General features: G+C 34.8%; 1 protein-coding gene across 1 annotated transcript; it reads left to right on the top strand.

Annotated features, from left to right (window-relative positions):
• Positions 1 to 19354: 19354 nt before the first annotated feature.
• On the top strand, positions 19355 to 20415 carry LOC131150744 (uncharacterized). The gene has a single exon (XM_058101669.1). The coding sequence runs from the start codon at positions 19601 to 19603 to the stop codon at positions 20192 to 20194; it is 594 nt and encodes a 197-aa protein (XP_057957652.1). The 5' UTR covers positions 19355 to 19600; the 3' UTR covers positions 20195 to 20415.
• Positions 20416 to 26869: the final 6454 nt, after the last annotated feature.

Genomic DNA, 26869 nt, shown 5'->3' with positions numbered 1-26869 from the left:
AACCATACATACCACACTTATTTGGTTTACGACAAATCATATCGTTTTCCAATTCAAATATACAGTTTATGCAAATATAGATAACAGTCATCTTAATAATACAATTTAAACAAAACGAACGATTTTCCAACAAAGCAGAGATGATACCCAAAATCCCCAAATTTTTCCGAAAACTGTAACCCAAAAATCCCGTATTTTACCTGATAGATTTCCCCAAATAAGTTACCAAAACATACATATGATCGTAGCCTACAAGCTTACTGATCCTGATTTCGAAAATAAATTGATATAAACTGAATCCCCTTACCTTAACCTGAATTCCAACCACGAACTCTATGGTCTCCAAAACTACGAACTAGGACTCCCAAAACCAACAAACCACAGTACAATACATGCTTACAATTCGTACTACTACCCATATTCTGAATCAGAAACGAAAATCGAGCCTTACCTTGATTTTAGCCCGAAACTCGAAATCGCTCGAAACGAAATTCTGATATATTAGAAACGTAGAGAATTCTTCCTTGATTCTCGTAGTAACGTTGGATTTACATATCAAGTGACGAACGGCGAAGAAAACTAGAGAAAGAGAGTTCTTCAAGTTGTAAAGAGAGAAGGAGAGGATATTTTGAGATTACTTAGCTTAAAAGCAATAGAAATTGATATTTATAGCCCTTGACTCGGCCGCCCTGGTCGACGAATTGGCGTCCTCGCTGACAAGTATGCCATTACCTTCGTCGACGAGACGGTGGCCTCATCGACGAGCTGAGGTTCCAGATTTTTCCCAAAATCCCTCTGAATCTCCTCATTGGCAAGACACTGAATTTCATCACCGAGAATAGAAAGGGCTTCGTCAACGAACTCTGGCTTCATCAACGAAGCTTGCCCAAATTACCCCTTTACCCTTCTTTCGAATATTAAAGTCACATACCACGGTTCGGGTTCTTACATCACTCATCATATGTGAGGAGGAGTGTCGTAATCAAACATCCCACATATTGTAATGAACAAACGCTAAATATATGGAGTGGACTAGTCTGAGAAGGATCTAACCTATCTATGAGGTGTTGGGTCCTTCACCCTAACATCTTCTCACCTATTCGCCATGTCCAACCGAGACCACCCTAGATCAACTTATTCACAAACTTGGCGTGAATACATCTTAGGCATTAAACGGTTGAAGAATCTTCATACGTGGAGAACATGTGTTGTGTCTTTGACTTTTTGTGGTATTTCTATGGAGCAGGTATTAGCATTTCATTTCATGTGCATTTCTATTCGTTATTATTTCTTTTGCTCATTCTTCATTTTCTCTCTTTTCTTGGTCAAGTAGGACAATCATTACACTTCTTTTGTTGTCTTCATAACACCAATGGGAACTAAGCTCGAACACTGGTCCATGAACTAAGTCTATCTCTAGGGGTGGTTCAACCTTTACATCTCAAGTAGGTTACAAGACCTAGGTTTCTATCTCCCCACTAGATGTCACCTTTAGGCTAGCAAGTCAAAAATAGAGACTAATGTACAAAGAATTGTCCAGAAGAAAAGAGAACTAAGTTTCGTGAACTTTGATTTGATGTTAACACTCAAAAGGATGATAAATAGCTCAAGGATATCTCACAAGGTGTTATAGTCGCCACGGGTGTTCTCTCAGTGCTGAAAAGGAATCCTAAGTGCAATAAATCACGTGAATGTGTCTATTCAGCCCTTATGAGATGCTGTGTCAATACAAGAGTTTATATCGCCAGATTAACATGAGTGTACTACCAATCAATTCTTCATGGAGTTACAAAGTCATATAAAGAGAAACTACACATAAATGACTCAAGTGTGTAATTCTTAGGTTATATGCAGGTATGTGAAGGGTATATGTTAGTGTTAATCATAGCATAATTATTTATCCTCAATGCTCTTTCTTTATTTTCATTTTTATATATTTTTTTCAAATTAATATATAAAACCCAGCAAGTACACGTGCACAGTGTAACATGCAAATGCTCACCCCCCCAAACAAAAGTAGAACATTGTCCTCAATGTGAAAGCATATGGGAAATAGAAAAACTGTGCATGGGAGAAGTAGGGCGTACTTGGGTGGAGAAGTAATGGAAAAGAAAAATCGAACTACAAGAAAATGTACCTGAAAATTAACTAAAAAATAAATTAAGGTAAAACAAAATGAAAATAAAGGAAAGAAAAATATCACAATTGTCTGGCGGCGGCTCTAGAGGAATTTCTTTCGATGGGTGCAGGTCTATAAATTGAACTGGCAAGTCTCCAAATTTGAGTTACCACAATGAATCAGTCTTGTTACCTGCACAAAAGTTAGCTTCAAATAAATCAATACATTCTAAGGTACTGGACAAAACATGTGCAGACTGTCTTCCTTGTTTTAACAAGAAAATATCTTTATTCAGCATATTTTTCAGGAAATTCACTTCTTTAAGAACCGGTTTTTGAGGCAAAGTTGTCAAAGCTATTACCTTTGGTTCTTTAGAAGCATCATTATTAAAAATTTTACCTGGTTCCTTGAAAGTTAAGCATTCACCATTCTGTTCACCCTCTTTATCGGGTGTACCAATCATCAGGAATTTGGTTCAGCATTGGACTCCTTGACATTTATTCTAGTCGGGAGTGACGATTCCACGACTACCAAGCTCCGAGAATAAGGTACCACAGGTTGGTATTCCTTATTAGTATCAGCCTCCTCATTAACAGACTACTCCACTTCTAGGTCAGCTTCCTCTGGTTTTTCCTTAACTTCATTTGTAATGACCTGATTTTATTTTATTTTTCTATAAATATATATACTGTGAAATTTCACTGCTTTGATACCTTTTAATATAAATCAAACCCTCATCACGGTCCAGATAGAATCCATGGAATCTGAGACACAACAAACAACCTAAGCATTGAGAAACTATATTCATAAAACCATAACCATATATATACAATACCAGAGTGTCATAATATTACCCAAAATATACATACACAACTATTCCCAAACATACTCTCAATTGAAACTAAAGCTATACAAAAATAACCTCCCAAAATACTCACCCTATAGATAGGGTAGTACTGTAACCCTCTCTATTTGCGAGCCTGATCTGCTCACCTAACTGGATCACCTAAAAAATGTTAAATCACTAGGCTGAGACAACGTTCAGTAAGACAAAATATGCTATTACTAGTGTGTGGCAAATGAGTTACATATTTGTAAAATTTGATTTAGAAATACCACAGATAACTGAATCTGAGAAAATGTAAAAACCTAAAAAATTAAAATGATTGAAATAAAAATAAATGAAGAAATAAATAAAATAATAGATAAATAAATAAAAGGAATGACGTGGGAAAAAGAAAGAAAAATTAAAAATAAAGAAATTAAATTAAATTAAGATAAATTAAATAATTAGTTATTAAATTAAACATTTTAAATTGGTTTTTAAAAAACTTATTAAAATAAGAGTATCTTTATATATATATATATATATATATATATATATATATATATATAAAAGATAAGTATAAGATAAAGTAATATATATATATAAAGTAAAAGAAGATAAGAAGAAGGAAGAAGAAGAAAGAAGAAGAAGAAGAAGAAGCAATCAGAGCGCCTCCCCCCCCCCCCCCCGAGTTTTTCCTGCGTGTTTGTGCGTTCGTCTCCGCCTCTCTCTCTCCTTCTCTCAATTTCTCAATGAATTTATAGCAAATCGGGAAACGGAAGGTGCCGTTGGACTCTTGGCTCCGTCACTGACATTTCTACTAGAGCAGATTTGTCGTGTAAACGGCTTAAGCCCTACTATTGGGGAAAGGTAATTTTTTCTCATTTTCTCAATTTCGCTATTAATCTGCTGTTAAATCGATGATTAGGCACCACCATCGGGTCCTAGTCGTCGATATCGTCATTTTGGCATAGGTAATTTTTCAATTGGGATTTTCTAGGCCCCACTCCAAAGTGAAAGTGGGATTTGAGAAATTTGGTAATTTGACTATATTTAAGGGAAAAATTATTTATTGGGTATTTAAGGGCATTGGAAGTATTAACTAAATATTTTATTTATGATTAATTTATTGGAACTAGGAATTTAATTTTAGGGTTTGGGTGAGCGCCGCAGGCATCTTTTTGGGGTTCTTGTTGGCGTAGTTCAAGAAACAATGCAAGGGGAAAAATATATATTAAATCAGAATTTTTATAAGTTAAATGAAAAATAAATTGTGTTATATGTACGTGTAAATTTTTCAGTATGGGTTTAAAATGCCAATAAATTTAAATTATGTTTTTCCGAATTTAGGATATTTTATTAGATACGTATATGTGAAATTGAACTGTTGGAAGTGAAATATTTTTTAGAGTAATTATGCAAGAAATTAAAAGTATTTTTCTAGTATATGAATGTTAATTGTGGGTTGGCTTATTTTTAGGTAATCTATGAATTTTACTGCTAAATTGTGTGGCATGAGTAAATAGGAATGCTGTGTGGAAATATGTTATATGTATGAGATGCACAACATACAGAGAATGAATTGAGTATGAAAATGTTAAATGAAATATGCTGCTTGTGTGTGTTAATGCAACCATGTAAACAGCTGAAATATGCTGGGTAAAATAGCTGAAAGTGGTTGGGTACATGTATGACAGCTGAAATATGCTGGGTAAAATAGCTGAAAGTGGCTGGGTAAATGTGTCACAACTGAAAGTGGCTGGGTAAATGTGTCACAGCTAAAGTGGTTGGGTAAACGTGAAATAGCTGAAAGTGGCAGGGTAAATGTATGATAGCTGAAAAATGTTAGGTAAAACAGTTGAAAGATGCTGCGTAAAACAACTGAAAGATGCTGGGTATGAAATGAAATGAAATGAAAAGGGAAATGAATGAAATGTGAAATGTGAACAATGTAAAATGGGAAAGAGTCACTTAAAATGAAATGCAATGCAATGTTAAGCCATGAATATAAACAAATGTATATGATTGAATAATGATAGAAAAAATGATTTATTATGATATTAGAAGTATGTATGTATGTAGAATATGATACGATTGGGTAAGGTGTACCTTTCACCTGAGGGCTTGCCGAGTAAGGCGAGTTCACTAGTAGCTACAGATGTGGCAGTAGCCGCATAACGTACTAGGGCAGAGGGAACCTACTTGTATAGGCGGGTAGATTTCCCTATCCTTAGGGCCTTCGCCGATAAACTTTTGTATGAGCTGTGTGAGTACGAGATCAATTTATCACTTGAGGGCTTACTGAGTAAGGTGATTGCCCTGGTATGCTTTAGCTGCGACCTCTAGGTTGCCTAAATATCAGAGCAGAGGAGTGCTACTTGTATGGGCGGGTAATCACCCCTATCCTCAGGTAATCTCGTGGGTAAAATATCTTGCATGTGTTTGAATAGGATCAGAAAATGATTTCGGAAATTATGTTAAGAATTTGCAAATGTTAAATATTATGTTGATTATAAACTCATGTTGGTCACACACTGCTTTAATATATTGTTTCTTCCCTTACTGAGATGTGTCTCACCCGAATATGAATTTTTTTTTTTTTTTCAGGATTTCCTAAAGATCGAGCTTTGAGAGCTCGAGGTTTTATAGCATTATTAGGAAATATAAAAAGAAAATGGTATATTTTTATGATAATTTTGAGATGTATATGTTATGTTTTATGTTTTGTATTTTAGGTCTTCTAGATATTATGAAAAGTTGTGAAACATACTGGTATTATGAATACTGAATAATGTTTAGAGATATGTATATATTTGAATACAGGTGGATGATTAATTTGTTATAGTTGGTAGATGGATTTAGAAAACTCTAGTATTATATAATTGGGAGATTATATTTATGTTTTTCGCTGCGTATATGTTGATTATGGATTTATCAGGATATGATCAGGTATAACACACCGAACCTGGGTTTAAGAGTTCGGGGCGTTACAGAAGACATGTATAAATAACGCACAGTATAGCTCATAATTGTCTTTATGAATTTTCTATTCATAATACTTCTAATATTCATAGATACATCTATTGTTTCTGTAAATCTGAATATACATATAATAATTGAGAAAATTTCCCTAGATGGATAACTGTATGTTACGATTTAACCCCTTATGATAGGGTTGTGCAGCCTATAGGCGGGACCTATCATTGGCTGGCCTACCAGGATAAGTCACTATACTTCGAAAGTCAGATCGACCTCCTTAACCCTAACTGATGGGGAGCATGTTCACTACATAGGCGCGATTGTCTGCTGTTAATCCACATACTATCTTAGTTATGTGGTTGCACTGTGAATTGTAAATAGTTACGGTACCGTGCTCTGTAAATTGATTTGTAATGGTCCATTAGAGTCTGATATTATATAATACATTTCTATATAAAATCTATCTGTTTTACCATAAATTCTGTATCAACTGTATTAACCATGACACTGTAATAAACTATATTATGTATCAACTATATTTTTGTATGTCATGGTTTTATGATCTATATATCATGGTTTTGTAAGACTGTATAATCATGGTACTATGAAAACTGTAAAAACATCTTCTTGTCTGTATATACTGTATATCATGATTCTGAAAATACTGTAAAAACATATTTCTGTATATATACTGTAAATCATGATTTTGTAAGTACTATTTAGCCATAGATTTGTAATAAAATTGTATAATCTGTATATCATGATTCTATAGAAACTATATAATTGTAATTCTGTAAAAATTTGTGTAGAATTCTGTACTATATAAATATTCTCATGCCACACAATAATTAAAACTCATTAAATATAATTTATAAAACTATATAATTTCCTACTTTGAAAACCCATAAACATATACTATATTTTACTGGTAAAAATCTCTATTTTAATTGGCATAACATATTTCCCTTACTTGACTACTGGAAAGCCCCTAATATGACTGATCCTACACTCGCAGGGTTCCTCGTTCAATACCCTGAAAACAACATCTCCCTAAACAAAACTTCAGTATTTCTTCGAGTACTACATTTTATACAACTGTAGGAAAGCCAAATACCAAATAAAAAACCTTACCTTGAATTTGGGATGAAATTCAAGTTGACCTCGCCAACGATCTACTCCAGCAGACTTAAAGAGAACTTCCCTAAGAGTGTTGTGACGGCTTCGGATCGTCGATATGATGAAGGATGGACCCAAAATCTTAGAGAGAAGAGAGGAAAACCGAAGAGGAGAGAGAAAATATAATTTTCTTGAACAATTTGCGTTGAAATCCGAGTTTATGGCTATTTATACACTGACCTTCGTCGACGAGGACCTGCTGTGACCCCTTATTCAATTTCCTTCCTCTCCTCCCATTATTATTTAATTCATATAATTCACCGAGTCTTTACATCATTTGTCTCAGCCGTAACTTCCGGTGTCGGAACAACTGGTTGTCTATCGATGAGCATCTCAGGTTGGGAAACTTCTTTCCAGCTTCTTGAAGTATTTGCGACCTTCGCTATCTCAAGAGAAATATTATGTAAATACAAACTTCTTTTTTTATTTCTTCTGGCTTCCTTCCCTTCCACAAAATCTTGGATGCAAATAGAGCCTAACAATTTTGTCAATTTTACAAATCTACAAAATTATCCAAGAAATAACCCTCATTTGAGAATATTTTGAAGACTTTAGTTTTAGATCCCAATGCCTATTTATTTGCATGGTTAAGAGAAACTTATCGTCATCCCATTTCTTTGTAAAAACTTGCACCATGCAAGACAACCCCCCACCAAGCAAAAGGAACTAGTGAACAACATCGATACTACCTTACTCTACCTTATGAATACCATTCCAACTATCACTTGGAAATCATCCATCGGCACTATGAAATTTGTATGTCCCACCCACTGTCCAAGCTTCACAGTCACTTGCTTGACTACTTCTAGAGTGCGCTGAGCCGCAAAACTGACCACTTCTATACGTCCTAAGTCCTCCAAGTTCAAGTTGAATCTCTATGCCGCTGGCTTTGAGACAAAGTTATGTGTAGCCCTAGTTTCCACCATTGCAGAGGTCCTCTTCCCATTGATTCGTAGATCCAGAAACATGAAGTCATACACTTGGGTAACTTTTGGTCTTTTTTCTTACCTCTCCAACATGTTGAGTAACTACACTGCACACATCCTCGGGGTCATTCTTATCATCTCCATCTGCCCCCTCTACAATGGAAGCTTGCAAGGCATTGAGTGATGACTTGTGATAGCAATCAACAACTTTGTGAGGGCCTCACTATAGTTAGTCAAGGCCCAATCTCATCCAATGGCGGTAAACCAGGCAAAGGCCCAATCTCATCCAGTGCTACACGCAAAAACTCCTTGGACATTTTCCCATTTCAATCATTTGGTACCGTTTTCAAAGCTGCCTCTAGTGACTACATTGAAAAGACTAAAAAACATATTTCAAACAACTATAGCTAGAAAAGATTGGCTTATGGTTTTTTTTTTTTTTTTAAATCTTTACTTTTATTATTTGTATTCATAACTGGGAACAAGCTCAAACATAAAACTAAAAGGCTCAGCACATCTTGGTGTTATCACAACTAACAATGCGCTTATGGGTTTTTTTGTTATTACTATACCTATTCTTATCAATTTAGTATTTAAGATAGCATAAAATCTCACTTCGGTTGCCTATAAAACAACCTAAGGACTTGTATGTTAATACAAAAAATAAAACAAAGAAAGCTTAGATATAAGAAATTTTGTAAGGATAAAATTTGCACAACGATGAGGAATTTGATGCTAACCTTGTTGGTGTCTCTATGTGCTAAATAAGTAGCATACATAATTTGAGGGTTTATTGTTGTAAGATTACACCAAAATAATCTTCTTATTAGTGTATATTTATAACGTATGAATGTTATATTGAGTTGTTTATTTTTTGTTGACCCAATATTCTATAATATGAATAATAGTAATCTGAGTATTGGAACTCAAAATTTGATATACATTTAGTGTAGTGTGGGCGTCCAATTATATAAAGAATCATTACTGTAGAAATTTCGGCAGAGTCCCTTTTAAAAATTGAGCATATCCCATCCATGTACATTTTCAAAGAAAACATTTATCCTAAAGAATCAATACCAGTACGTTCACAACGTTACATTCACAACTTTCATACACATTCAACGTATCAAATTATTGTAAAAATTTTGGCAGAGTCCCATTTAAAAATTGAGCATATCCCATCCACACACTTGTTCAAAGAAAACATTTATCGTAAACAATCGATACCAGTACGTTCACAACGTTACATTCACAATTTTTATACACATCCAACGTATCAAATTACTATAAAAATTTTAGCAGAGTCCCCTTTAAAAATTGAGCATATCCATCCATGTACCTATTCAAATAAAACATTTATCCTACACAATTGATACCAATATGTTCACAATGTTACATTCACCACTTTCCTGTATACATCCGTGGGAAACAATATAAAACGTTCATTCACACCTGTCTTAACCAACTTTTATTCATATATACATCCTGTGAAAAATGAATAAATATTTCTAATTATAGATAAATAATATAGCGATGTTATATACAATTGAAAAAAGAAAAAAAATATAATGTTGTACAAATGAAATAATAGAACGATGATCTATACAAATGAAAAAAATGGACAAATAGATGTTGTACAAAAGAACTAATACAATGATGATCTATACAAATGAAAAAATGAACAAATAGATGTTGCACAAATGAAATAATACAATGATGATCTATACAAATGAAATAATGAACAAATAGATGTTGTACAAAGTCGGACAAAAGAATCGATCCTACTACTCTGTGTCGTAGGGAGGTTGTCTTCGGTTTCGGGGTGGCTTCCGTCTGTGTCTGCCCTCTCCTGGTCGCTCCTCCGCATCTGGCGTCCATGCTCGTTAATGTGCTACATGTCTATCATCTCCGCTAATAGGTACTGCATTATCTATATACATGTGAAGCGGACGGGGAGCTAATTCGTATGAAGTCTCTGGACGAGTCCAAGGTGGCAAAACAGGTGCATCCACCTCCTTCGCATCGAGAGGGTCGTCTAGCAGGTATGACATCGACGGGATGGCGGTAGAGTCAGACAGGGCATCTATCTGTCTACTAGACGGACTCGCAATATCGGCAGATGTCAATGAGGCATACGGTGCATATGGGCTAAATACGTACTCCGCCTGTACAACGGGCGGCGAGAAGGCCAGACTCAACAGAAGACTAGATAAAGCTAGTTGACGTCTTTGTACTGGAGCTGGTTGACCTCCTCGTGGTGCTGGGGCCCATCATGGTGTAGGGATCCATCGCCCGTCTTCATGGACAATGTCCTAACCTGTTTTCACTAAATTCTGGACAGCGGGCTCTGAAAAGAGTAGGTCGACCTGGTGTAGTACGTCCGCCCGTAGCATACGGTAAATAGTGGTTACCATATTGACATTGTAACGTAGATGGTAAAAAATTAGGTATGTGTTAGAGTATTCTTACAAGACTCATGTAGACAACAGCAGTCCTATCCACGAAGCGTCATGTGATGGACCTATACCACGTATAATATGGGTTCTTCGGACCGTCCGCCTCCATTCTTTGTATGATGTACTCTCACCGATGCCCCCACATAGTCACATACATCTTGTGCTTGGCAGTCCAATCCGTGTTCCCTTGACTGCGACCATCAATCCCATGTAGGTCGTCCCTACGTACATCAACCCCCAACGTCAAAAAGTGATCGAGAATGCCCTGGCGATAGCCAAACTAACGCATCACTTGGTCAGGGAGATGCCACTCGATAATATGAAAACATATGAGTGACATTCGGGCTACCCATAGGTCCCTCCCAGCTGCATAATCAATCGGTAGGTCGACTAGAACATCATCCGTGTAGGGCGCCCATATGAATTGCGCTTAAACATAAGCAAAATGTTAAGAGGTGGGTAGAGCTATCTGATAAATATGCAATTATGATGTGCTACACTTGAATCAGACTATACCTCATGCTCCCGGTGCATGTCCAACGCGAACCTGTACCAAGGCAACATATGTTGCGCAACATTTGGTGCCAACAACTAATCCCTCCATTTGTACAAAATAATATGTAAGTTAACAGGTTTAACGACGAGTAGGTACTACGAATTAATATTCGTAGTACTTATACCACAAATGCATTGTGAATGGAGTTACTAACCTCCATGCGAGTGGGACTGGGTCAATCGGACGACCATCCTGGTCCCTTACAATACGCCGGACACCAAGACACGTAGGAGCTAAGGACGTGAATCTCTCCCACGCCCAAACCCGTAATAAGCGGAGTGCTCCTCCGATCTGCGAGTGGGACACGTCAGTAGTGTGGCACATCTCTCGGTAAAGCCACACTAATGTCACAAACCCCCAACTGTACTCGCATATCTTTGCATGCTCCGCAAGGAGTGGAAGGAACATCAAATGCGCACAACTCCCTGAAAGGTCGCAGAACAACATCCCACATATCAATCGCAACAAGTGGGCATATGCGTGGCACGTTACTGTATTATCATCTACAGCTGCCAGGAGCTAGAAGGCCACAAGCGCCTTTTAGGATGGCATTGAAACATTCCCAAGGTTAGTGGTCAAGTTCCCATACTTTTGCCCACCGTCGTGGCACTAAACCACATATGAGTAGGGATCTGATTGAAAAATGACTTCACTGGTTCCCCACCCTGATTGAATATCCTCTCCATCCATGTGTCAAATTTTCTGACCTAATGCTGTCTTCCCGCTCGCTCAGCCATATGCTTAAAATTGACACTCCGTACCTTCATATTAAAGTTGCTAACCACAAATTTAAGGCAGAATCGGTGGTGGGCACGTGGTGGTTGCCAATCAGGATTGCGCTGCACTGCAATGAGAATTCCTAGATGTCGACCTGATATAAGGCAAATGTCATCCCTATCAGTAATGGAACGAAGACAACACAGAAACCAATTCCATGTGTCCAGGCTTTCCTCTTGAACAATAGCAAATGCAAGGGGAAATATTTGCCTATTTGCATCTAGGCACGTCACAATTTGGACTTTGCCCTTGTACTTAACGTACAAGCGTGTCCCATCTACACATATAACGAGAGGGCAGTGACGAAAACCCTGAATAGATGCTGCAAATGACCAAAATATGGATATAAAGGTTGTGGTGTTCTTGCTACCTGGAACAGGAGTCCACCTCCACTTGACTATAGTCCCAAGATTGTATACGCACATCACTTTTATCCACTTCGGCAATGTTTGATAGGACTTCTCCCAATCTCCAAATACTTAGGCAATTGCCTTCTGTTTACCCAACCAAACCTTCTTATACGAGATCGAATAGTTGGAGCGACGATCTATGAACTCCTTCAATGTGGCGATCGATGTCGACACATCTCCCTTTATCATATTCACTATCTCCCTAGCAATGAGGGACGACGTGATTTGGTTATGGTCCTGCTAGAGAAGTTCGTTCAGACACGTGTGCAGACCACCATATTGGGTGATTTCGAATAATCGGTGTTTCATCTAATACATTGCACACAATCTCCATCTGCAATAGTGCTTCTTACACCTAGTAACCCATAACTCTGGCGTAGATCATACAACGTGGAAGTCATGATGGGTTCTAGTATGATACATACGCGTTGCCGCGATCAACTGATTCTTTGACCCGAAGAGCATCCCCCTACTCAGATAAGAGGATTCATCCCAACAAATCACTCGTATAGGAAGTTCATTTACCGTAGTTAAATTTATAGCATCTACGTCAATATTACCGTACATCGGAGGCTCGTCCATGAACTGGGCGTTGTACGTGGCATCATCCATTTCATAAAGGGGTGGGTTCACATCATCGGGGAACTCATTTAATGCTTCACTCGTTTCCTGCTATTACGTGTCTTCATTTTAAAGATTAACATCGTTCGTAATGTTCATTCCCTCGTCCAATGCGTTGTTCGCAATGACGAACAACAATCCTAGACCCTCTATTGGGACTTTTTCGCAACCTCCTCGCGGATACGTGTCAAGAACAAGTGTTTGGTATGTCGACGGCTTGAATGATGATCCTGGATATTCGTTAAAATCCACAGTAGGCATACCAACTCCACACTCATATCGATATGACGTGTTTGTTGGGTGTCTTCCTTCACTTCATCCAAATGCTCGGCAGGTGCCTCTAGCTGCCTAGTCGCGGTTACATCCATTTGAGGAATGATTTCGACATATAATTGCATAGTTAAATATGTCAGACCTACGCAGTGTGCATCCAACACAATCCACAGATAATAATCATCAGATATGGGAATAGCCTCGTAGAGGACTGTATTATTGAACCCTCGCAAAGGGTATCTTGCGGTCACCCGCAATGCATATTGATCTGGATCAATATGCAAATATTTGTATATTTTTGTATACAATTTATTTAATTTACACATGTGGCCAATTTGAATTGGTCGAACTGGTAGAGTACTATAATTAACATCATCTGCTCCGGTTATAATGTCCCCCTACATACAACAATATCATCACCAGAGCACTGCTTGAGCTTCCTGCCATTTAGATCAGCGCTCGGGAAAGAAAAAAGACTTACGAAAAACAAAATTATACGTATAAGTGATATGTGTTACTTATAGTAATCAAAAATTAATTTCACTAAGTATACGAGATAGTATAAGCATCCTTTTAACACAACTACACTAGTTATCTATGTGATGACCCAAAAATATACACATGATTAAAGCACAATAATAATAAAATAATAAAAATGGTCATTGAATTAATATCAATACAGAAGTGTTTTTCTGTAAGATCTTTGATTCCATGTTTGATGCCTAAGAAAGACCTTGTCTAAACGAGTGCTCAGAGACCATTGCGGCTCAGTTGCTCCCTAGAGGTCGGCCTAGTCAAAATGGAATTTCATAGGATAAACAGGATAGACACTGTTTATACACGTAAATAAGTATATATACATAAAATAGTGTTTTGACAGACATAATTTGTAGAAATACATAATAAGATGATAATAATATAGGTATCATATGTGGGGCCCACAAGACTATGTGGGGTCCACATGAGTCATAGAGCCACAAGACACTGTTTATATACGTAAATAAGTACATAAAATAATGTTTTGACTGATATAATTTGTAAAAATATATGATAAAATAATAATAATATAGGTATCATATGCGGGGCCCACAAGACTGTGTGGGCCCACATGAGTCCCGAAACCGTATGGAGGTTTACAGGAGTCTCAAAGTTATGTAGGATGCATAAAATCGTATAGGAGTTATTCGAGTTACGTAGGATCTATTCGGGTCTCGAAGTTGTGTGGGGCCCACAAGACCATGTGGGGCCCACATGAGTTTTCAAAATTTAAATTTAATTCTTATTCAAAAATAAATAATAAAATAAATAAAAACTAAAAATAGTTTAAAAGTAAAAACAATGATAATAATAATGATAATAATGATTAAGAAAAATAATAAAATAATAAAATAATTAATTAACTAATTGACTAATTAATTAGGTAAGTGATTAATTAAAAATTTATTTAATGGGAATGGTGGCAAGGACTCCCACATGGTCTCCATCCCCATCCCATACTCAACCCATACCTTGCCCATCTCTTGCCCATTCTTTAATTTTTAAAAAATTATAATTTCACCCATCTCCCTACACTTTTATAAATTTCATTTCTTCCCCAAAATTTTTCTATAAATAGGGAGCTCTCAACATTCATTTTTCACAACAATTTTCTAAGGAAGAGAATGATTAGTGAGTGAAAAAATTTGTGGTGGAGAGAGAATTTTGAGTAAGTTCTCACTCACCCACTCTTTCCGATCTCATTTCTTAAAGATAGTTATTGTGTTCGTAGAACACGGTAAAAGAAGAAGGTAAGTAAATTTTGATTATGTTAGTTTTTTTTTTTTTATTTAAAATTCATATCCAAAATTATTTTATAAGTAAATTTCAATTATGTTAATTAGTTCCACAAAATTTTCATGAGTTTATTTTTACGCGTATTTAATTATACTAGTTATGTCTTTAATATACTTGCATCTATTTTTGGGTTAAGAAATGTTCTAATCTCCTCGGATAAATTTTCAGCATTTATTTCTATTCAAAAATAAATTATATATATTTTTAACACAAAAATTGTGTGGCATGAGTTTATTAATACGTTGCATTTTTTTATGAAAATATGAGTAAAAATGAGATTTTTACGATATTATTTTAAATTGCATAAATTATAATAAGATGATTTTAAAACCCCTTATGGCAATGAAAGTTCAAAATTACAGATGCTCGGTATCGCAGTTTAAAGTTTAAACGGATCAGAGTGCACCTACACTGTTTACAGAGTGGTTATTTATGTTAGTGAATTTCTCCTGAGTGCACACCTAGTTTCAGACCAAGACCTAATAAGGAAAATCTCACTTAAAGTTTACGTACGTTGATTTAGTTTGGTCGGCCAGCCAGCTAAGTCCAGTTTTCGGACCGCACAACCTAGTCATAGGGGTAAACATGACTTACGGCAAAGGGACCTAAGGGTGGTTTTTATAATATATGTTTATACATATTTAATTACGTGTATAAAGTTACTAATGATTTGAAAGAAAAGTGTAAATTTAAGTGAAAAATATCATTTTAGTGCTTAAATGACGATCTAAGGAAAACGTATAAGGAAAAGTACATGTATATTTATCATTAAATATTTATACAGTTTTAAAGTTAAAAGTTTAATTTAACAGTTATAGTATATGATTATAAAATTTTACTGTTATAGTTGATGATAAAAGTTTTATGCAGAAATTTTTAAATTTATATTTATTCTAGAGACAGTTTTGAAGTTATAATATTAAATATTGTTTTAAGAAATTTTTAAAAAGCTCATTTTGACCACACACTAATAATAATCTTATTTACTTACTGAGCGTCGTCTCATTCCAATCATATTTTTATTTCAGATAACTCTGAAAAGCATGTTGGAAATCAAGTTTAGCAAGCATGCGGGTGGGGATAAAAAATAAAAATTTTTAGAAATATTAGTATGATGCCAGATATTTATGCTTATGTAATTTTTCTTCTTTTGAAATAAATGATTATAATATGGATAATTAGTGCTCTGGTTTAATATCAATCGAGTTTATTTGCTTCCGCTTTAAATTAGTAGTAAAAAGTTAATATCCCAGGCCCCTCGAGGTCGGGGTGTTACAATCTATTATTTAGATTTTATCATTTGACTAGTGCAATCTTTCCTATATGTTCATAAGCATGCAATCTTCCCTATATGTTTCACTCATCATTTCAAAAACATTTTTGCATGCATTTAATTGTTTTCATCTTAGTATATGGTTACTTTTCTGGGAAAAGTTCTACCAAAGTTTCGACAGCATGTTTTCTATAATTTGAACTTTTTTTCACTTTTACCATATCCTTGAAACGTTTGCAAGTAATGTAATAATTCAGTTTGAGCATGCGAGAACCTATAATATTTACCAGTATGCAATTCATATCACTACATCAGTCATGCGGGAGGCATTCAGATCAAATTGTCACTCGGTTTACAAATCAAATTGAAAGAATATAATCAGAATATGAGTATGAAAATATGCAAATGATTATGCAATGGTTTCACTAGTGACAACCATAACTTTGTTAAACTAGAAGTTAGGCTTCCAACGCTAGGTTATGGGTATCCGTTATGATATTGAAACCGATAATGAGTATGAAAATATGCGAATGATTATGCAATAGTTTCGCCAGTGTTGACCATAACTTCGTTAAACCAAAGGTTAGACTTCTAACGGCAGGTTATGGGTATCTGCTATGATATTGAAACCAATAATGAGTATGAAAATATGCGAATGATTATGCAATGGTTTCGCCAATGACGACCATAATTTCGTTCCAACGTCAGGTTACGAGTATCCGCTATGATATTGAAACCAATTATGAGTATGAAAATATGCAAATGATTATGTAATGGTTTTGCCAGTGATGGTCATAGCTTTGTTAAACTAGAGGTTAGACTTCCAACGCTAGGTTATAGGTATCCGCTATGATATTGAAATCGATTATGAGTATGAATTATGCAGCATATTAAATATTTTCTATTAAAAAACCCTCCCACTGCTGGTTAATGTATATTGAAATATTTTCTATTAAAAAATAATATAAGATTATTATTTTTAATTAACAAAAATCTTGTTATTAAAGTATATTTACAGCATATTACTAATAACTAATATGTCATAATACATAGTAAAATAATATATAGCCATTTTAAAGTAAATTTTGAATAAAAATAATAATATTTTTATAATTAGAAATTCAAAAGCTAATTATTTTATTTTTTAATGAAAATTTAATTATTTTCTATTAATTAAAATAACATAATATTATTTATTAATTAACTATAAGCTTATTATTAATATATATTTATAACATTTGATTATCACATTAATTTATGTTAAAAATAGTATCTATAACTAAATTAATTTTTAGATTTATTTAATGTTAATTTAAATTTATAGATGGTTCTTTTTATTCGTTCCATAATTTAATTATATTTTATTAATAATTAATAGGTTATAATGCATAAAAAAAATATTTGGTTATTTTTTAATTGACAGTTTAATTAATAATTATGTTTACTATTACTTTTAATTAATATTTAAATATTTTATTAAATAAAATAATATAATACTATTTTTGATTAACAATAATCTTGTTCAAAATTTATACATATGATTATCATGTTAATTTATATTAAAATAATATTATTAAAATAATTTACCATGTTAATCATACCCCATAAAAAAACCAATTAACCATACATGGCCTTATTCAACATTAATCTCCTTTACTATTAGTCATGTTCTGTATATATATTTAGATCTAATATATTGCTGAATTGGGTACGGACAACCCTAAAGCTAACCTTAATTAAGTTTGATTTATATTATTATTATGATTATTATTAAGTGTTATGATTAATTTTATTTCCATCAATCTTGAGAATCATGCCAAACAAAAAAATATTTTCATGAGATAGTAATTTTATTTTTCAAGTATAATATTCTTGGCAAAATAATTCTACGAACACATTCAAAATAAACTAAGTCAGAGATACTGATTGTTCTATCATAATTTGAAACTTAACTGAAATGTTAAATTTTTATGAATCAAACAATTTAAACTTATGTTAGTTGACATAAATATATGAGGGTAGTCTATGAACTTAGTTAATAGATAGATGAATATTTATTAGTGAAATTTGAAAAATCAAATAAAATTGATACATTGATTTATTACACATTCAAATAATCATGAAATTAAATAAAAATCCTAACATAAAAAATTTACAATTTCATGCATATAACTTCAAAATTAAAACTAAATTCAATGATCATGAAAATTGAAATAAATTTACACATTCATGATTTATATAATCAAATAAACATGAGATGTGGAGTCAACTTCAAGGGGCGCAGGATTAGTCACGTGGACCGTAAAACGGATGCATGGATACTCGGTGCGCATTCCAAATAAACATGAGATGAAATAAAAACTATAATCTCAAAAATTTACGTATTAATTTATTAAATACTCAAATAATCATGAAAGTAAGTAAAAACCCTAATATAAAATAGTATATGATGATGAAAATTAAAATAAATTTACACATTTACATACGAATTTTGACATCAATACAACATACATACAAGCATACTAAAATGTAGATTTCATATAACACATAACAAATTAAATAAAGAAAAACCCTAACCTTAAATTTGGAGATTTCCAAACGGAGCTTTCATACTAAAACTTGTATCAATCCAACTAACAAACTTTGCAATAAAAAATATAAATTTCAATTTTATGCACAGCAAACGGTGGAAATCCATTTACCCCATCTCCTCTGTTTATATAGGTATTCCTTGAGTTAGTAGCTTCCTGTTTGATGAGCAACGGTCACCTGCAAAGCCTCTTCTTCTCTCTACAACGTTTGCATGTAGGGTATGTTCTTTGTTTTGTTTGTGCACAAAAGTGAAGAAGGAAGTATAGTTTTAGGGACGAAGCAAATCTCGTTGGATTAAGAATTTAAGTAACGAGATTTGTTATGCATCCAACGACAGATGAATGAGCCTATTAGTATTTCAGAACAAATCTCGCTGGATGAATTAGTGAGATTTGTTACGCGTCCAACTTTTCCTATCAAATCTCGCTGAATCTAGTAATGAGATTACGTCGGAATGGTGGGATATTAAAAAAAAAAAAAAAGATAAATCGGGGAACTACTCGGTTTCTTTGCCTTGACCGGTTGACCCTACTCGAATTTCCAGGCAACCAAAATCGTCTCTCTAATGCACACGCAATCGTTTGAGTGCGTGACTTGTCACTTTCTCCGGAATCAAAGTTAGATTCCAAGTCTCTGCACTATACCCGTTTTTATTTTTCCCGGCATTTTCCCGGAAATCTACCCCTTCCCCCGCCCGCCGTCAACCGACTGAAACCCTAGCCCGTCGTTTCGACTAAGAAAATCCTAGATTCAGACGTCCAATCTTCCATTTCATCTGAAAACATGGAGATCTCCGTCCTGGCTAACACCCTAGCTGTAGCAGCGACGCAGGGTCTAGGTCTGTCCCATCTGCTTCGTCGCAATTGCTTCGGCTCCAGCACCTTCCTCTCCCTGTCTGACTCTTACTCCGACCAACCTTCCTCCGCCAGCGTTCTCCAAATATCAGCGGCTATTTTCCCGGTGGACGCTGTTGCGCCTCCGCCGGTGAGACCGAACCGGTACAGAGTCTCTCGGCGGACGCTCATTCGAAAAAATAGGCGTACGAGACGGAGATCGTTTTATGAGGGCGGTGGCGAAGAGGAAGGATTTTACGGCGATGGCTGCGATGGCGGCGATGGTCCGTTTGGCAGCGGCGCCGGTGGTGGCGGGGGATGGAATTTCGGTGGATTTGGAGGGTCGAATTGGGATGAATCGTCGTCTTCCTCTTCGTCTGATCCCGCAGGACCCGCACTCGATTTCCTATACGAGGTGATCTCTTGGATCGCGCTCTCTAATTGCGTGCATTTTGCGTTCAAGAAGGTTGGTCGGATCGTAGCGGATGGTATTGGTGATGATTCGAGGGAGAAGCTCCCGATGAGATTGACAGCAGTGTGCTAATTTGGTACTGCTTATCTCAAACCCTCAATCAACGCATTTCAGAATAGAGGATATTGTGATTATTGCAATCCTGAATTGGGGTTTCTGAAATCTTTTCCCTAACATGTCAATGTATATATACTCTGTGTGTGTGTGTGTGTGTATTTCATTTTTCAGCTTTAATACAATTTATTCCTGTAAATGCAGTACTTCAGTTAATTCATGGGTTGGGTATTAATTTATTTTCTTGGTGAATGTGAAGTATGAAAAAGTCAATTTTTGTGGATGTTTAAGACTATGATCTGACTTAACGTGTACACTGACAATCAAAGAACATTTTATGCTTCCGACACAAACTAATAGAAGTCCATTTCGTTCAATGTCAGTGTATGATTAATCTCTGCAGATGGTCTATGTTGGCCACCACCAAGTTCCAACATTTTTCCTACTGAAACAGGTTTATTGAGAGCTTCAAAGATTTTTCTTGCCATTTTGAGTCCATTTGTACTTGCTTTCATGGAATTCAAATAAAGTAACTTTAAATATTTGTTCATTTGATTGTTCTGATTCCTTTTAAAGTTTTTATCACTTTGTCTGAGAAGATTTGAATGAATATGGGGAAATTGATTTCAATGGGATGACATGTTGGAGCAGTTTGCTCTTCAATCACATTTTTATCAATGGTTGTTCTTGCTAACTATTGGCTGTACTATTAATTTTTGCAGGAAATAAATCACTGATTAATGAATAGTTTTAACTTTTAAGCATTGACTTCACCACTTGATTTAGTTTCTTTCTCAGTCTTAGCCATGTGATGCTTTGGCCCCAGTATGATGGGACTTAAACCTATTGCTATTTGTGAGCTCAATGGGTATTCAGTACTATTGCTAGGTCAGTACATGATTAATTTATGCCAACGTTTTAGAAGTCAAAGGCGTAAAGCGAGACTTTTTAACCCTTAAGAGGTGAGGCGTAAGACTTAAGGTGTTTAGGCATAAGGCCTTTGAGATTTTTCGTTTTTGATAAGAATATGTAAATAAATTACGTGTATTTTTTAAGATAAATAAAAATAAGAAGACTAGAAATAAAATGTAAAAAATCAAATATAATTTGTAATTACTTGTTGGCCAAAAAGTACTAACTTGAATTTCTTAAGTGAACTGTGCCAAGAGATAGGCATAACATTTCAAAGTTCAAATTATTTTTAAGATCTAAGATGCAACTACCATTTATTTTGAGAAGGTTGATGTCCAAGAATTTTAGAAATCAATTCATATTATGAAATACCTTTCATATAAACATGCAATGTAAGACAGCAACTGAGATTCAGAAATAGAGAGTATTGACTGCACGTTTAGTATGTAGGAATGGAATGGAATGGAGGGAAACAGAATCAAATATATCACTTGATTTGGTCACACTCTCTATTCGAATTTTCATTCCATTCTGCATACCAAACATGTTGTGAGAGAATTATGGGAGAGAATTAGGAGAAGGAGAGAAGAGAAGGAGAGGAAGAACATAGAAGAAGAAAGAGGAAAGAATACTGCTAGGCAGCAGAGAATGAGGGACAGAATATGGAATCTGAAACAGAAGGAGAAGAAAGAAGGAAGGAGGAAGAAGAAGGAAGGAAGAAGAAGAAAGGAGAAGAAAGAAGCTGCTGTGCAAGGCAGACCAGTGTAACAGAACAGAAAGACTAAAGAAGAGCTAGATACAAATACAGAATAGAATGGAAAGAGAAGAAAGAAGAAGAAGCAATCTGATTCCAAACAATAACTGTTCCATACACTTCTAACGGTGTACTTATACATATAACACTACAACTATAGCAAATATTTACGAAACAACCCCAAATACATTACAAAACTATTGAGTATAAAATAACCCCAAAAGTAGATAGAGAAACTGTAATTGCAATCTGAATCAAGACAATAGCTGTTTCATACATTACGAATAGAGTACTCATACATCTTACATTACAACTATAAAAATTACTCACAAAACAACCCCAAATACAAGGCACAACTACGAGATAACCTCAAAAGTACTTAAAACACACAAAATAACCTAAATTACCCAAACTTCTAAAATAACCAGAGTTTTCCCAAATTAAAATAAAAAAATATTGCCACAATATAAATGTCTAAAGTTTTTTGTTGGTGATTCTCTATCAAACTCCTTTTGTTGGAGAAAACTTGACCTAAAATAGTGTAGTAGCTTTAACTCCATGAGTGGGAATAAAGTCAACCACATAGGCAAATCAAGAGGAGGCATGATCAGCATTGCATCATCAATCACCATTGGACAATATCTAGAAAATGCTCCATGTGCAAGTAGGATAGAAGGCTGCAGTGTCCTTGATAAAATAATAAGTTACTCCAAACAAGAAATAATTTAAATATCCAAATCTATTGGCAGCTCAAGCAAACATGCTTTTGATCCATATTTGGGATGATGGACAGTGTTACATTAGATTTGGTTGAGGAGAATGTGGAGGGAGAAGACGCGATGGATGGAGGAACAAGTTTGCTAGATGGAGGATAAATAATCTCAAGGGAATTTTCAACAGTAGGATCTGTGATTAAAGAGTTCAACAAACTTTGAAGCAACCAATTGTTCCTCACTCTTTGGGTTAGAGATGGAAAATTGAGGTTGAAGAGGAAGGTCATTGACAACCATATTTTTCCTTGTAGATGACAACTCATCTTGAAGTTCATTTCAAGTCTCAAATTCCAACTTTAGTGACAAATCAAGATCGTCCATCTCTGGCCTAAAGGCACCAACATTGTTTAGGATCATTAAAGACAAGTCTAAGGTTTTATTTTGATAAGAACATTCATAACTCATGTCCGCTGGATAATCAAAATTTTGTGCACTAATAATATGAAAATCGTTTTTAAGTAGTCATGATACTTTATGATGCAACAATTTGCAGGGGCAATTTTGATACTTGATTGTATCCTCAGCAAGTTGAGTTTTCTCTTGAACGTCTTAGGTGGGCCTAGGACTACCTCGTGACCATTGAGAAATTGATCTAGACCAAGGAAATTCTTTAAGATTGGAAATGGTGTCGTGTTGGTAGCTAGAGAAATCTCTCAACTTCCAAAGTCATGTGGTAAGCCTTGGATAGAGTAGTGGATTTTTTCGGGTTCTCAAAATCATATGCCTTCTGATTTTATCCCTCAACCCTTTGCTGAACATAATCACCATTCTAAGTATATGTTTCTGTACAAGTTCTGAAATTTTACTTTGAATATGGGCCTGTTGAGAGCTTAAATGTTTCTTTTACTATTTTCAGTCTCATTTGTACTCGCTCTTCTGGAACTAACACAAGTTTCTTAGAAACTTTGACGCTTCTTTTGGAAGTATGGATTTCGACTCTTAGATTTTTTTCAATACAAATTTGTATTACATTTCATTCAAATCCATACAAATCCAAATCCAAATCCAACACCTCTCCCAAATATAGGGCGAGTGTTTCTTGATTTGATTTTTCTGATTCCTTTTAAAATTTTGATCACTTAGTGTGTCAACATTTGAAGATGTGGGGGAAAATTTCTGCTATCATGCGGCTGGGGGAAGTTGATTTCAATAGGATGATCTGTTCGGGCAATTTGTATTTAATTGAATTTCATTAATTGCATGCGCTGTTAGAAATTTTAGGCATGCTGCACACACTGTTAATTTGTGGATATAATATCATTAATGAGTATACAGTTTTAAGTTTTTAACCATCAACTACAATGCATAATTTAGTTTAGGTTTCTATGTTTCAGCCATTCTATGCTTTGGCCTTAGTATGATACAACTCAGTGTTTTGTTTATTTGCGAGCCCTATTGGTGTCATGTCTTGTAAAATACATAGCAACAGTTGTGTCAAATCTAATTTCCCCTGATTGAAATGCATGTGTAGAGAGATCTTGGATTTAGTTTTGTATTGGATTTTAATAAGATATACATAAAATTGTATTGAAATTTATCCAAATTCAAATCTAAAATTTGAAATGCATGCTTCCAAATGCAACATTAGTGTATTTCAATATTTTCTGGAGCTTACGCATGCTTTCAAGCTTGTAATTGACACAAACAAGCAAAATACTAAACTTAATCCGGAAGATAAATCCCAATATATTCATCTACGGTGTTTATAATGGGTCCTACAATGCCTCTTTCTTTGTCACTCGGTTTCGAGAGGCACTCTTCCACTATTCAGCATTCTTTGATATGATGGATGCTAACTATACCCAGGAAAGTCAAGAGAGGTTGATGTTTGAGAAAGAGTCTTTTGGGCGGGAGGCTATCAATATCACAGCCTGTGAGGGTTCGACAAGGATTTTGAGGCCCGAGACGTACAAGCAATGCAAGGTCCGGAATATGAGAGCTGGGTTCTGGCAGCTCCCATTGGATAGGGAACTTATGAACACAATGAGGGCTAAGGTGAAATCTGGCTACAAAAATGATTTTTTGGTAGATGAAGATGGCAATTGGGTGCTGCAGGGATGGAAAGGCCGGATTTTGATGGCCCTCTCCTGTTGGGTTCCAATACTAGTAAAAATGAAAAATTATTTTAATATAATTTTAAAAAATTAAAAATTAAAAATTAAATATGTATAACATTAAAATTTGGTTCATTTTTACTATATTTTTATTTTTATTTTTATTTTTTTCATTTTCCTTGATACATGAAAAAATTGAATCCTTCCTATTTTCCTATCCATTTCTTAACATTTTCCACATACCACACGCACAGTTCAGTTCATATTCCTTGTTGCTGCTTCTGCTTCACATTTGTTTTATTTGCTTTACGAGGGCCACACATTTTCTTTTGAAAGCTAATTAATCATATGCTACAATCATGATATTCTTATAAATGGACAATTCACAAATCAAACATAACCAGAAAATTTTCTTTAAGTAAACCCAACTTCAGAAGTTAGGTGCAAAAATTGTACACAAGACCTTTCCAAAATATCATGCCCACAAACTTGCTAGCTGATAACACTTGAAAAAAAATTTCCTTTATATATTTTTTCTTTTTTTCCAAATTAAATTTAATATATGTATGTATGTATGTATGTATGTATGTATGTGTATTTTTTGGGTCGTGGGTGGGGGGGGGGGGGGGGCTTAAATTACACAATAGTCAACACATAAATTGATAAAGATACATAAAATTAGAAAAAAAGAACTCTAAAAAGACATTTATTACAATCTTCCAAATATATATATACTCATGTTTGGAAAGTTTTTAGATTTGGATAAATTTAATACAAAATTGTGGTAAAATTCCTAAATGCACCGATAAGATTATTACAAATAAACTTTAACACACTTTAGATTTAGAATCGAACAATTCATTGACCCCTATTATTTGATAAGATTATTAAAAATAAATTTTAATACTTTATAGAAGAGGTATGGAGAGAAAAATATTTTAAATTACCTTCTTTTAGAGTCAATTTCGAGTCAGATCCTATAATGATAAATATAAAAAGAGTAAAAACAAGTCTAGAATCACAACTACTAGGGATTGAGGAGAAGATAATTCTCTATCAATTTAGAATTAGGCAGTGTGAGTGGCAGTTAGAACAACTTCGCAAACTTTAGGATCAGAATCAGACGACCAAGATCTCATTAATCTTCAAAGATGACTGAAAATAAGTCCATTACAGATAAAATTAGGGAAATAATGAAAAGTTATGAAGATAGAATAACTGATTTAGAAACTCTTAATAGAAAAGAACATTCATCTCAGGAAGTCAGAAGTAGTATATAAGGAAGATACACAGCTAGAGACTATGAGAAAACACAAAAACAAGAAGTTCAGAGTGCCCCCAGAGATATAGATGAAACTAAAGTCCTATAAGATATAACAGAGGATATCTAGAAAGCTCAGGATGAGTTGGATAAGGTTTTACATAGAGAAAAATTGACAGATAACAAAGTCTCAGAGATTAAAAAAAAATCAATAATAGGTTAAATGAGGTAGAAGATCTCCAAGCTATGAAATTAGCCAGTGCTGAAAAAATTCTAGCAAAAACCAGCAAAAGATCTGTAAGAGGTGGACCTACAAGAGCAGGACCATCAGGTCAGAGAGAAACAATACAAGTGAGTTTTCCAGAAGTTTCATCTTGGGATGCCAAACTAGTATGACAGCCTCTAAGAATGGAACCACACCCATGGGAGTGAAAGAAGTTATTTTTCAAGGAAATGCTCCAAACCATGGCACAACAATAGGAGTTTGTTTTGAATTATCCAGGAAGAATTCAGGAAGAATTTAGACCAAAGAAAAGTGTTTCGGAAGGAGTACCCCAGAATGGAACAATTCTCAGGCTTAATTGCGAGAAAGATTTTGCTGTTGCAATTGATGATTGGGCTATGAATATCAGATATCATATCCTTAGTCGAGAAATTGAAAATTGGTCAGTGGAGCAAACATATAAATTTGCAGTAGCCACATTAAGAGGAAATGCTGGTGATTTTTGGGAAATACGTCAAAGAAACTCAGATGTAAGTACCATTATTTTGAATACCATCAAAACTCCAGATGAAGTAATAGCTATTATAAAACATTTCCTCAAAGGAGTTTGTAGGATATTCACTAGTTGATAGAGGTGACGAGCTGGTTGAAAAGGTCAGAATGGCTCTCACAAAGATCGAGATTTGTGATATATGTTACTTTGAAGAATATCTTTG

The sequence above is a fragment of the Malania oleifera genome, chromosome 3, assembly GCF_029873635.1.
Source record: "Malania oleifera isolate guangnan ecotype guangnan chromosome 3, ASM2987363v1, whole genome shotgun sequence".
Classification (NCBI taxonomy): domain Eukaryota; kingdom Viridiplantae; phylum Streptophyta; class Magnoliopsida; order Santalales; family Ximeniaceae; genus Malania; species Malania oleifera.
The sequence above is the reverse complement of the archived record's forward strand: the minus strand, read 5'-3'. Positions and strand labels throughout refer to the sequence as shown.

Excerpts from the sequence above, each read along its gene's own strand:
- LOC131150744 (XM_058101669.1), top strand. The coding sequence starts at position 19,601 with ATGGAGATCTCCGTCCTGGCTAACACCCTAGCTGTAGCAGCGACGCAG.